Raw genomic sequence first — 12,947 nt, 5'->3', positions numbered from 1 at the left:
TCTTCTCATTTCACTCTGCCTCAGTTCATACAAGTCAGTGATGACGACTGTAAACAACAAGACTCAGATTGATTGTCCAAAAGCATTGGACAACGTTGGCACTCATTGGTGAGGCTTTCACCAGTTTTTAATAAATGGAAAGCTACAAAAGTGTGAGGCTTCATGTGTAGTCGGTTGAGATCTTGGGTCCACGTGTGAGCTTGCTGGGGGTCTGCAGAATGTATTGAAAGAATAGCAGAATCTTGGGGGGGGGAAGATGACAGTGGAGAGACAAGATTGCCACGTCCAGGCATTTGAAGGGTGGTCATATGCAAGAAGGACTAAACTTACGCTGTTTGGCCCCATCTTGCAGAACCAGGAGCAACCAATTGCCAAGTTGCAAAGAGCCAGATTTAGGCTTGATGTCACAAAAAACTTCCCACCTTTCCAAAGCTGTAGAAAAATTAAATAGGTTATCTCTGGAGGTGGTGGGCTTGCCTCTTTGGAGGACTTTATGCAGAAACTGGATGATTACTTTTTTCAGTATTTTTTTCACCATCTTTCCTTGTACCCACTTTTGCACTAAAGTCGCTTGTTTTTACTATATGTCACTGAGCCTCATCTGAAAAATGAGGTCTTTTCCAGCTCTAGATCCATGCTTCCATATTGATTTAATGTGGAGGATTCTTCGCACCCCCATTAAAAAATTGGATGACATTGGGGATTTTTTTTTACATTACAGTGATTTTCTTATGTACTCTCTCTTCCCTACCGAACCTTCCCTTGTAGCAAAGAAAAACAGTTAAGCAATGCTTGCTGACCAAGCAACCACATCTGATAGAGAATTCCACGCCCATGGTTATCTCTTCCGCCCCCCCACCCCCACCCCGTCCCACCCCCAAGAGGACAGAGATGTGTTTCATCAGTTTAGAAGGACTTTCCTGAGGTGGAGGGAGCTGCTCTGCCCATGTCCTCCTTGTACAAGCTGCTCTTATCTTCTTGGTGGGCTTTTTGGCTTGTTCTCATCCCAAGTACTGCAAAGGGGGATCACACTATGGCCCCTTCAGTGATGTTTCTTTCTTGTTCCTTTTGGGCCTGTGACAAAAACAACTCCCCCAGTTCCTTTATTTGTCTCTCTTAAGAGGACTCGTGAGCCCTCCTTGCGTTAAACTGTACTTTCCTCCTATCTTCTGGTTTCGGTTTATGCCATAAAGTCAATATTGACACCATTCATTTCCTGTAGCAGCATGTTGACTCACTGGGCAAACATCTTATGTTCGGGCATGAACAATTAAGTTAATGCTGATTGATAGCCTTAAAACTGGTCCTCCACCCCTTATGCCCCCTCTGTTACCATCACTGCAGAGCTGATGGGGGCAACTGAGACCTGAGGACCATTTTGTGTTTTTCTCTGCTTTCTTGGGTTGCCTGGGCTCAAGAATTCATTGTCTGGTGGACAGCTCCCTGGTGCTGAGCATTTCCGTGCTTTGACCATAGCTTGGCTTTCAAAGAGTAGATGCAGTCTGTTGCCAGGACCATAACTGAAGCCTCTATAGTATGGTGTGTTCTTAATTTGTTCTCATCTCCCTTTTGCAGGTGACTGAAACAGACCCAGACAGATCTTTTCTTTATCCTTGGTCTCTCCTGATAATGTGGTTCCAGTAGAACCATATGGATGATAGCCCAAGTCAGCATGGTCGTGACTTTCTTGTCTCATCACTCATTTAACTGATTTGGATGAGAAGCACTTTGTAAACCTTAAAAGAGCTCTAGGAGTCATTTCGGTTGATCCTTCTCACTACAGTGAGGATGCTCATTTTGCCAATGAGTGTCCCTTACACACAGCTAATCTCAGGCAGGATTTGAACCCAGCTCTTCCTGACTTCAAATCTAACATTATGCCACATTGCCTTTCAGTTGGCTCTGGCTGGGCCTTCCCAGGACTTGGCAATAGCATCCTGAATGCCTTTGCATGAGCTTTAGTCCAAGGGCTTAGCAGTGAAGGAGGCAGCAGCATTCTTGGCCTTATCCTTCTAACAAAGCTCCTTCTCATGGGGCTTGGCTTTGTTAGCTCTGAGACTGATCCAGGGCCACACCAAGCTGTCGTGTTGATTTCCTGCTTTGGGGGAGTCTCAAGTTCCCATGAATGTGAGTTTCACTGTCTTTCTGATCACGTATTCCAGCAGCTTCTGCTAGTGAGCCCCCATGTTCCCTTTCTGCTGTCCTGGAAAACTGTTGTCATGAAGAGAGGTAGTCAGTGGACCAGAGGGTCTTTAGTGGTAACATAGTCCAAATGGGAAAACACAAGCCCAGAGAGGGGAAGGAAGGGCAGGGTGATCACTCTTCCCTAATCTCTCCAGCAGTCGCCGGCATCTGGTGCAGCCAGTTCCCTGAATGTCGGCCCTCTGTGCCTTCTTCCAGACTTGGTCTCCTCACGATGCTTCTGGTTTCAGAGTTCTTGTCTTGATTGGCCTTGGGGCGAAGGCTCCTGCAGCTCTTGCCAGCCATCTTCAGGACTCCCAGGCTCCTAGCCCTTGCGTCCTCATTTCTTCTTGGATGCTCCCCCCAACCTGGGTGGTTTGGGCAGCTCTAGGGATTTGGGCCGGACATCTCTTGGGGCTGCTTTAGCAGTTTGTCTGCATTCCGGGCAGCAGGATGAGCAAGGTTCCAGACCACAGGTTCCACTCCCTATGGAGAAGGAGTCACAGAGAGGGATCCTGTTTTCCCAGGACATCCCTGGACACATGCAGTGTTGGAGAAAAAACTGAAGTTGGAGTTTGGGGACATGGGGTCCAATCTCAGCTCTGCGATTTTATTGGCTGTGCGATCTTGGGCAAGGCACCTTCTGTGGGCCTGTTTCTTCATCTGTAAAATGAGCAGTTTGTAGCAGATGGCTGCCAAGGTCCCTGCTAACCCTAAATCTCTGATCTTTCTCTAACCTTTAGTTTCCTCCTCAGGGCTTCTTCCTGGCACTCTCTGGGCTGCCTTGGCCCCCCACAATTGTCGTTTTTTCAGTCTGTCAGGCTCTGGCAATAGAAATAGGGGACTCCCTTCTCTCACCCATCGACACAGTCTGCTCTGCTGCTGTCTTTAGATTTCCATCCAAAGCCCTTTGCTGTCTGTCCTCTCTTCCAACTTACCTTGGCTCGGTGCTTTCATCGTGAATTTTGTTGTTTTATTCTCTCTCTCTGGGTTTTGAGGTGCTTTCAGCCTCGCTGCTCGGTCTCAGAGGCACCTGACATGCCTTTAACAGCCCGAGACCCATCCGGTGTGTAGCAGCTTGGGCTTTTGCACGCACCTCTTATGTGCATGCATCTTCAGATCCCCTTAATGCCGACAGCCAGCTAGCACGGTGGCATAGGGTCTCGCCATGATGCCAAGTCTTCTGACTTGGGTCACTGGGAGACTTTGGGTGCTGATTGTGCTCCTGTTTTAGCCTCTTTCTTTTTTCTCCTTGGACTCCAAGAAGCTGGCCTGTTTGCTTCCCACTTTGCATTCACCACCTCTTATGGGTTCGGGGACAGTCTGGAGATATGGGGTGGAGTCTAGAGACAGGGCAGAGTCTGAAGGGAGATAGGGCAGAGGGTTGGAAGGTAAGGGGGGACTTCAGGGACAAGCAGAGGGTTGGAAGGTTGGGGGCACTCTGGGGACAGGGCAGAGGGTTGGAAGTAGGGGGCACTCTGGGGACAGGGCAGAGGGTTGGAAGGTTGGGGGTACTCTGGGGACAGGGCAGAGGGTTGGAAGGTTGAGGGGCTACTCTGGGGACAGGGCAGAGGGTTGGAAGGTAAGGGGTACTTCAGGGACAAGCAGAGGGTTGGAAAGTTGGGGGCACTCTGGGGACAGGGCAGAGGGTTGGAAGGTTGAGGGGGTACTCTGGGGACAGGGCAGAGGGTTGGAAGGTAAGGGGGGACTTCAGGGACAAGCAGAGGGTTGGAAGGTTGGGGGCACTCTGGGGACAGGGCAGAGGGTTAAAGGGATTGGATGGTAGAGGTTCTGGATGGGTCAGGGTGTATCCTGGTCTCTCCCTAGGTTCAGGGCTTGGTGTGCCGCCTCCTTCGGAACTTACCAACCCAGCCAGTAACCTGGCCACAGTGGCTGTGCTGCCTGTGTGTGCAGAGGTGCCCATGGTAGCCTTCACCCTGGAGTTGCAACATGCTCTGAGAGCCATTGGTCAGTGTGGAAGAAGGAGTGCCTTGGTCAGCATTGGGGAGGGGTCCCTGGGCCTGTCAACCCATGGAATGGAGCAGGGTGGGGTGGGGGGAGTTACAGGGGATGTCCCCTAAGATTCCCTCCCTTGTTTCCTCCAGGCCCAACTCTGCTCCTCAACAGCGACATCATCCGGGCGCGGCTCGGGGCTTCGGCGCTGGACAGGTGGGAGGCTGGGAAGGCACAAGGAGCTGGGAGGGATTAGGGGCCAGGGTCCTTCGCTGGCACTGCTGCTCATTCCTTCAAACCTCGTGCAGCATCCAGGAGTTCCGGCTGTCCGGTTGGCTGGCCCAGCAAGAGGACACACACCGCATCGTGCTCTACCAAACAGACGGCTCCCTCACCCCCTGGACTGTGCGCTGCCTGCGCCAGGCTGACTGCATCCTCATCGTGGGCCTGGGGGACCAGGAGCCCACTCTTGGCCAGGTGCTGACCCCTGACCTTCAGCCCCTCCCGTCCCAGAATGTTGGCCTCCCGGCCCTGGTCTGACCCGATCTGCTTCCTGCGCAGCTGGAGCAGAGGCTGGAGAGCACGGCGGTGCGGGCCCTGAAGCAGCTGGTCCTGCTGCACCGGGAGGAGGGCCCGGGGCCCGCCCGCACCGTTGAGTGGCTCAACATGCGTAGCTGGTGCTCAGGCCACTTGCACCTGCGCTGCCCACGCCGGCTCTTCTCCCGCCGCAGTCCTGCCAAGCTGGTACCGCTGGGCTCGGGGCGGGGGGGGGGGACTCGGGGAGGATGGGGGAAGCAGATGGAACTGAGGATCGTGGCCCCCGCTCCCCCTGCCAAGTGCACGTTCCCACCTTGCCTTCCCAGCGAGAGCTCTACGAGAAGGTCTTCTCTCGCCATGCTGACCGCCACAGTGACTTCTCCCGCTTGGCCCGGGTGCTGACGGGAAACACCATCGCCCTCGTCCTGGGAGGGGGTGGGGCCAGGTAAACGATGGCTCCAGACATAGGCAGGTGGTGGGGAAAGGGGCTAGAGAAAGGCCAGCTTCTGATTGGGGACTGCTGATCATTGATCCTTGGCCTCCAGGGGCTGCTCCCATATTGGGGTGCTGAAGGCGCTGGAGGAGGCTGGTGTGCCCGTGGACATGGTGGGTGGCACGTCCATTGGCTCCTTCATTGGGGCCCTTTATGCAGAAGAACGCAGTGCAAGTCGTACTAAGCAGCGTGCTCGGGAATGGGCCAAGGTACTCCCGGGACCTTCTCCCTGCCCCCCCCTCCCCACTGTGCCCTGAGATCCCTCTTTGAATCCCTCATGCCTATTACAAACCTCGGTGGCCCCTGTGAACCCTCCAGACTCCCTTGGTGTTCCCTTGTGAGAGTGCCTCAGGTCCCTTGGTTCCCCCCAATAAACCTCAGTGACTTCCTGTGAACCCCTCAGGCCCCCTTGGTGTCCCCCTACAAACCCCTCAGGCCCCCTTGGTGTCCCCCTCCAAACCTCTCAGGCCCCCTTGGCATCCTCCTGTGAATCTTAGCAGCAACCATGCTCCCTACCACCTGGCGTCAAGCTCCCTGGCCTTCTCTCCATGTCTCCCACAGAGCATGACATCAGTGTTTGAGCCGGTGCTGGACCTCACGTACCCTGTCACCTCCATGTTCTCAGGCTCTGCCTTCAACCGAAGTATCCACCGGGTTTTCCAGGACAGGCAGATCGAGGTGCTGCTCTTCTTCCGGGATCCCCTCCACCTCTCACATTCCCTTCATCCTGATCCTCAGACCTCTTTCTTCTCTTCTGTCCCCCCTGCCATGCTCTGACATCTTTGCCTGCTCTCTCCCTTACCTCCTTCTTTGGATCAAACCCTCAGGCATTTGGCTTCATGGTTTGAGTCCAGGGACTGGCCTCTTCACCCATCCCATTCTACCATTGCCACAAGGGCCTAGTAGAGGGTGCGCTCCCTGTTTTTCCTTTTCTCTGTCTGGGAAAGAGGATTTGGCAAATGGCCCCTACTCATTTCCTGGCCCCAACTTGGCAGAATTTGCAGCAGGCCCCAAGGGAGCAAGGGTCTGGGCACTGTGAGCCAGGCGCACAGCTCCAGGTGATTGGGACTGGAGCAGTTTTCATCTTATGGGAGGAGTCTCTTCCTCTGCAGGCTGCTCCAGCCCCAGAAACTGTCTCCGCTCCTGTTCTCCTCCCCCTCCTCTCCTGCCCTTCTTCTGTCTTCTCTGGCTTTCATGGGCCCACCATTCATCTGACCCTGTGGATCGTGGTCATTAACTTCTTATCAGGATATATCAGCCTAGCATCCTTAGCCCTGGCCCAATCTTGTACCCTGAGGCTTTGGGCATGGGCTTAAGGTTATGCCACAATTAGCCTGCGGTTCCTGCTAAGATTTTTTGAGCCTCCCACCTGATTCCCAGAGAAGCAGACACCTCCCCTCCAGATGAGGCTGGGTTACCTGGAGAGCAGTGAGGACGTGAGCCTTCATGAGAATGGAAGATGTTTTCTCACTCTGACTTCAGACCCTCTTGTCTCAACTTGGACATTGCTACTCCTGTCTCTTCTTTGGCATATCCTCTGATTCTCAGCCTATTTTCTCCACTCTTTTTTCCATCCTTTGTGCATTCTCATCTTTACATTCTCATTCAACACTGTCATCTTGCTCATGGCAGGAGCTTTCACTTGATTTCCCCGTAAGTACCAGATAGCTGCCCTATGTATCAGACCAAGCCAGTTCCTGGAGCCCAGCTGCCATTTTAGCCCTTTTCCCCATGGTTTCTCCTTGAATATTCCCACCAGTGCTTGCTTGTCTCCAGAGGAGAAGAGGCATCCTTTCTGTTCTGAAATTGGAGGGCTCCTCCACCTCCCCTCCCCCCACCTCCCCTTCCCCAAGTTCCTTTTTAGTATCTCTGCTATTTCTTGTCTTGAGGCTCTCAGATCTCTTATACATTGCCCACTCTCTATCTAATACCTCCCATGCTTCAGAGGTGACGATCCTTCCCCTGATTATGCCCATTCAGCTTAGACTGAGGTGGTTGTTTTTTTTTTCTTAAGTATAATTTAATTTATTTCATTAAATATTCCTCGACTACATGTAAAAAAAATTTAACATTCATTTTTTTTAAATTTTGTGTTCCAAATTCTCTCCCTTCCTTCTGCCCCTCCCTTACTCATTGAGAAGGCAAGCAATATATGTTATACATGTGAAGTCATATAAAACATTTCCATATTAGTCATGTTGCAAAAGAAAACACACACACACACACACACACACACACACACACACACGAAAAATAGAGAAAGTAAAAAAAAGTATGTTTCCTTCTATACTCAAGAGTTCATCAGTTCTCTCTGGAGGGGGATAGCATTTTGTCATCATGGGTCCTTTGGAATTGTCTTGGGTCATTGTCTTGGCCAGAATATAAAAGTCTTTCACAGTTGATTATTGTACACTATTGCCATTACTGTGGCATCACTTCACAGCATCAGTTCATGGAAGTCTTCCCAGGTTTTTTGGAAACCATCCTGCTCATCGTTTCTTACAGCACAGTTGTATTCCATCACAATCACATACCACAACTTGTTCAGCCATTCCCCAATTAATGAGCATCCCTTCAGATTCCAATTCTTGGCCACCACAAAAAGAGCTGCTATAAATATTTTTGTACAGATAGGTTCTTTTCCCTTTTCTTTGATCTCTTTGTGATACAGACCTAGTATTGGTACTTCCAGATCAAAGAGCATGCCCAGTTTTATAGCCCTTTGGGCATAGTTCCAAATTGGCCTCCAGAATAATTGGATCAGTTCAAAACTGTACCAACAATGCATTAGTTAGATTGGGGGTTCTTAACCTGGGGTCTGTGAACATGTCTTTTAAAAATATTTTGATAACTATATTTTAACATCATTGGTTTCCTTTGTAATCCTGTGTGTTTTATTGTGTGCATTTGAAAACATGATTCTGAGAAGAGGTCCCTAGGCTTCCCAAAAGTGATGGCCAAACAGGTTAAGGACCCCTGGGAATACCAACAGCTTCTCCACATCTGTCCATCCACCCATCCATCCATCCATCCGGCTATCCGTCTGTCCATTAATCTACAAGCATTTGTTGAGTACCTGCTATGTGCCAGGCTCTAGGGATACAAGTACAAAGAACAAACCAGTCCTTGCCCATAGGGAGCTTGTTTTCTAAGGGGAGCTGGGGGAGACAAAAAGCATATAAAGACGTTCATTGTCTGGGTGTTTATCTGAGAGTAAATGTCCTTCCTGAAATGTAAGCCAAGGACCTTATCCATTGGGGTTCTATTCCTGGGGGCACAGGGAGGGAGAGGAAGAGGCGCCTTCTAAAGGTACAGTTGTTATGAGCATCAAATATGAGAAAACGTTTGTAAAGTGTTGTTAAGCCTTACTGTGCTGTAGTTAGCTATTATTATGATGCTTCTTAAACTCTTTCGATGTAATTCCTACCAAGAGAAAAGTGAGGCTTTAGCAGCATTCCCTTCAGTCTTCCCTGATCACTGTCCTCCCGTTGCCATCCCTGTGCCCTGTCTGCCATCTTTGTCCACCAATCACTGTCTCTCTTCCCCCCAGGATCTGTGGCTGCCTTACTTCAATGTGACCACAGATATCACTGCCTCAGCCATGCGTGTGCACAAGGACGGTAGGCCCCCCCCCCACTCTTTTTCCTAAGGCCCACGTCTTCACTGCCCTTCAGGGGGCCTGGCCACTAAGGAAGTGGGGGGAGTGGGGAGGGTGTCAGTGCCTGGGCCTGCTCAGATGGAACACTCACTCACTAACCCTTTGATGGTAACCTTGGCACTGTCCCTATGCAAGTTCCCCCTCATTGGGGTAACTTGAGGGCTCTTGTGTAGGAGGGCTGGACTGTACTTCTTTTTGGAGTGGATTCTCAGGGACTAGGGGGAGTGTTGATGGCTTTCAGCTTCAAGGGGCCATGGTTGCTGGGGGCCTGGGTGCAGGGGAGGCCGGGGCTGTGCTGTCTGGGACATTGTTAACAGCTGAGCTGCCTGTCTGCCTTGGGGTGCTGGCCAGGGTTCCCCAGCCTCAGTGACCTTTAACCTCTAACCTGCTAACCCACCAGGGACCCTCTGGACGGTTTGGCCTCCCAGGCCCTGAGCTGGGAGCAGATATGGGGGTCCCACCACAGGTCCCTACTTTCCCCAGGATGGAAGTTCACCTTGCTATCCTCTTCTACTCTTCCTCCTTTCTCACTTTCCCCATTCCCCCAGGATGGTCCTCTTCTTGCCATCTTTCACCCTCCTTGTTCTTATCCTATTTCCTCTCAGGTCCCTGGTCCCTTCTTCCTTCCCCTCATCTTTTCCATGTATCTGAAGGCACCCCCGCCTGCCCCCCGACCCCTGGTCCCTCGCCACTCCCTCCCCCTTCATGCTCCCATTCCTCTCTGTCCCCTTGGAAGGAGTGTGGGCCCATCTGGCCTAGTGCTTCCTGCAGCCTGTTTCTTTCTGCTCTGTCTCTCATGGTTTGTCTCTTCTCTGAAGGCAGCATGTGGCTCGGTCCAGTGCCTTCCCTATCTGTGCTACCTCCATCCCTTTCCTGCTGCCCCTTTCTCCCTCACCCCTGCCCCACTCTGTCACTTCCTTATCCCCTTATCCTCTCACACTCCCCTCCCACTCTGTCCCCCGCAGGCAGCGTGTGGCGGTATGTCCGGGCCAGCTCTTCCTACAGCCCGTACCTGCCCCCCCTGTGTGACCCCTCGGATGGGCACCACCTGGTGGATGGGTGCTATGTTAACAATGTCCCAGGTCAGCACCGGGGGGACGCTGCTCTTGGCCCCCCCTCAGGTGAGGGGGGGCCCTTGGGTGGGGGGCCTGACGTGGTGTCCCCCCTCCCTGGGCAGGGTCTCTGTGGCGGTATGTCCGGGCGAGCATGACGCTCTCGGGCTACCTGCCCCCACTCTGTGACCCGAAGGATGGCCACCTGCTCATGGACGGCGGCTACATCAACAACCTGCCAGGCAAGTGGCGGGCTGGGGGTGGGTGCAGGGCATCGCATGCAGGTGCAAATGGGCATGGGCATGCACGTATGTGGGCACAGATGTGCGCATGAGAGGCACCTGGGGACCCGGAAACACAGAGGACGTCGCGACGGTCTTCCATCAACTTCAGTCTTCCAGCACCCGTGACTCCGGACCAGACCTAGTGACCTTTCTCTTCCCTCCTGGGCCTCTGAGGCTGAGCCCAGGGCTCCCTCCCTCATAACCGGCCTCATGCCCTCACCTCTTCTCCCCCAAGTGCAGGCGCATCAGTTTGCCCCCTTTATGTCCTGAGGAGCTGGACTCATGGGGCTCATGCAGGTCACCTGTGGCTCCACATACGCCACACAGGCACACAGAGTGCAAAGGAAAGAAAAGCGTCCCGGAAGACTGTGAATGGTGTGGCGGCATGCTGCCTCCTCTGCCTTGTCATCTCTGATTCCTCTCCATCTCGGTCTTTCTCCGCGTTCTTTGCCCTTTGTGGTGGCTGCTTGGGGCAGGGTGGGAGGGAAGGTGCTCCTTCCCTGCCTGTCCTGTGGCCCCAGCCTCGAGTAGCCCCTCCTGGAGACAGTGGGCCTGGGGTAGGGTTCAGAAGCAGTCTGGTAGAGGGACCCCATTTCCTGGGTACACTTTTTTTCTTCCCAGCCCCTCAAAAAGAAGTGTTGAATGTTCATACACCAAGGTGTGCGCGTGTGTGCGCGTGCACACACACACACACACACACACACACACACACACACACACACACACACTCTGTCTCCTGTAAAAGCCCCTTTGTCCTCCCTCAGCCCTCCATTATACTAGCTGACTCCCCCATCTCTGCCCTACAGCTGACATTGCCCGGAACATGGGGGCGAAGACGGTGATAGCCATTGATGTAGGCAGTCAGGATGAAACTGACCTGAGCAACTATGGGGACAGTCTGTCAGGTTGGTGGCTTCTCTGGAAACGTCTCAACCCCTGGGCTGAGAAGGTCAAGGTGAGTGGGGCCTCCTGACTCAGAGCCTGGGGGCAGGGGATCGGGGCTGGGCTGGGCTGGGCTAAGTGAGGCCCTCTTACTTTGTAGGTGCCTGACATGGCAGAGATCCAGTCTCGCCTGGCCTATGTGTCTTGTGTGAGGCAGCTAGAGATAGTGAAATCAAGTTCGTACTGTGAGTATCTGCGCCCACCTATAGACTGCTTCAAAACCATGGACTTCGGCAAATTTGACCAGATATATGTGAGTATGGGAGGGTCAGGGTGGGGGGTGAGGGTGGGAACAGTGGGTAGGAATGGGGTCAAGGTTGGGGGGTAGATTCAGGAGGGGAAGATCTCAGGTTGAACCCCTGCCCCCAGCCTTCCCTTGGTCCTGCAGGACGTGGGTTATCAGCATGGAAAGGTGGTGTTTGGGGGCTGGAGCCGTGGGGACATCATTGAGAAGATGTTGAGGGACAGGCGTTCTGCTGACCTTAATGAGAGTCGGCGTACCACTGATGTGAGTCACTGGACTCCACCCCAATGGTAGACTACTGCAGCTGACTCCCATGGTGGACCTCCCCCATCCCCCGCCCCCACTTACACACTGACTCTCATGATGAACTCCCACCCATCCCCCGTCGCCACTTACACACTGACACCCATGGTGGACCCTTCCCACCCCCACATACACACTGACGCCCATGGTGGACTCTCCCCATCCCCTGCCCCCACTTACACACTGACTCCCATGGTCATTCCTCAGGTGCTGACCTGTCCCAGTGCGGGCTTTACTGACTTAGCAGAGATCGTGTCCCGGATTGAGCCAACCAAAAGCTATGTGTCTGACAGCTATGCTGATGGTGAGGGAGGGGAAACTAAGACCTGGGACCTGGGGGGACTAGGGACAAGGTTGGGGGGTGGGGAGCCGGAGGAGGTCCAGTCAGCCTGTGACTTTCTCTGGCCCTAAATCCTAGGAGAGGAATCAGATTGTCTGACAGAGTATGAAGAGGACGGGGGCCCTGATGGAGCCCGAGATGAAGGGGGCTCCCCTGGAGGGGGGACCCCCAGCAGCACCTTTGAGACTGTGAGTAGAAATAGCCAGTGTTTCCCTCCGAAGTTTCCCCTTAAGCTCTCCCAGCTCTGTTCAGACTTCTGAGCCTCTTGCTCCCAAGCTGTCCCTCGTCTCCCCTCCACCCTGTCCCAGCTCTGTTATGGGCTGGCCATGGCCAGGACCTATATAGGGCTGTTGCTATTACAGGATGAGGAGAAGAGTCTGAGGCATCGGAGAGGCCGCCCCCAGGACCCCCCTGGTTCTACTGCAGAGGCCTGAGCCGTCTCCGGAGGGGGTCTCATCCTCCTGTCTTGGGAGTGACTCCAGGGCCAATCGGGCCCCAGCTGAGGGAAGGCTGTAGCCCAGGGTGGGGGTGGGGCCCCCAAGCACCAGCCCCGCCCCACCACTCCTCAGCACCTGCACTGACCTGGCACTGGACTGAGCTGCCTTGGGGTGGGGGGGGCCTGCACTGAATTGACCCCTATTCCCCCCCAACCCCCAAATAAATGCTCCTAGCTTCTTCTACGCTTGCTTGCTGCCTCCTGGACCCAAGGACTGTGGAGTAACTGAATACCCTTTCAGGCAGGCACTGGGTGGTTGTTCACCCGAATGGCCACCAGGGGGCCACGCTTCTCCACCATTGAGCCAGTCCATGGCCACCGATTGAGGTGGTGTCCCCAGGGGTTTGGGAGCACAGGGGAGAGTTATGAGCCCACGGCCTGCCTGAGGAGCACACCAGGCGGGCTGTGGAGATGGAACACACCCAGAGGAAGAGAACCTGCAGACCGCAGCCCAGCCAGGCCTT

General features: G+C 53.6%; 1 protein-coding gene across 7 annotated transcripts in view; it reads left to right on the top strand.

Moving 5' to 3' along the window:
• PNPLA6 (patatin like domain 6, lysophospholipase) overlaps positions 1 to 12,667 on the top strand; it is a 40,344-nt gene extending 27,677 nt beyond the window's left edge. For 3 of the 7 annotated variants that reach the window (XM_020979865.2, XM_078154239.1, XM_020979862.2), the window contains exons 22-37: positions 4,009 to 4,149; positions 4,287 to 4,350; positions 4,443 to 4,611; positions 4,696 to 4,878; positions 4,998 to 5,116; positions 5,217 to 5,373; positions 5,726 to 5,842; positions 8,715 to 8,784; positions 9,788 to 9,904; positions 10,000 to 10,116; positions 10,965 to 11,113; positions 11,201 to 11,353; positions 11,489 to 11,608; positions 11,855 to 11,951; positions 12,066 to 12,175; positions 12,350 to 12,667. In XM_020979865.2, the coding sequence (XP_020835524.1) occupies positions 4,009 to 4,149; positions 4,287 to 4,350; positions 4,443 to 4,611; positions 4,696 to 4,878; positions 4,998 to 5,116; positions 5,217 to 5,373; positions 5,726 to 5,842; positions 8,715 to 8,784; positions 9,788 to 9,904; positions 10,000 to 10,116; positions 10,965 to 11,113; positions 11,201 to 11,353; positions 11,489 to 11,608; positions 11,855 to 11,951; positions 12,066 to 12,175; positions 12,350 to 12,421 (1,955 nt within the window). In that variant the 3' untranslated portion in view covers positions 12,422 to 12,667. The remainder of the gene's footprint in view (positions 1 to 4,008; positions 4,150 to 4,286; positions 4,351 to 4,442; positions 4,612 to 4,695; positions 4,879 to 4,997; positions 5,117 to 5,216; positions 5,374 to 5,725; positions 5,843 to 8,714; positions 8,785 to 9,787; positions 9,905 to 9,999; positions 10,117 to 10,964; positions 11,114 to 11,200; positions 11,354 to 11,488; positions 11,609 to 11,854; positions 11,952 to 12,065; positions 12,176 to 12,349) is intronic. The other 4 variants (XM_078154243.1, XM_078154241.1, XM_078154242.1 and 1 more) reach the window with 2 other exon arrangements.
• Positions 12,668 to 12,947: the final 280 nt, after the last annotated feature.

The sequence above is a fragment of the Phascolarctos cinereus genome, unplaced genomic scaffold (assembly GCF_003287225.1).
Source record: "Phascolarctos cinereus isolate Bilbo 61053 unplaced genomic scaffold, phaCin_HiC Scaffold_4;HRSCAF=312, whole genome shotgun sequence".
In the NCBI taxonomy this organism is placed as follows: domain Eukaryota; kingdom Metazoa; phylum Chordata; class Mammalia; order Diprotodontia; family Phascolarctidae; genus Phascolarctos; species Phascolarctos cinereus.
The sequence above is the reverse complement of the archived record's forward strand: the minus strand, read 5'-3'. Positions and strand labels throughout refer to the sequence as shown.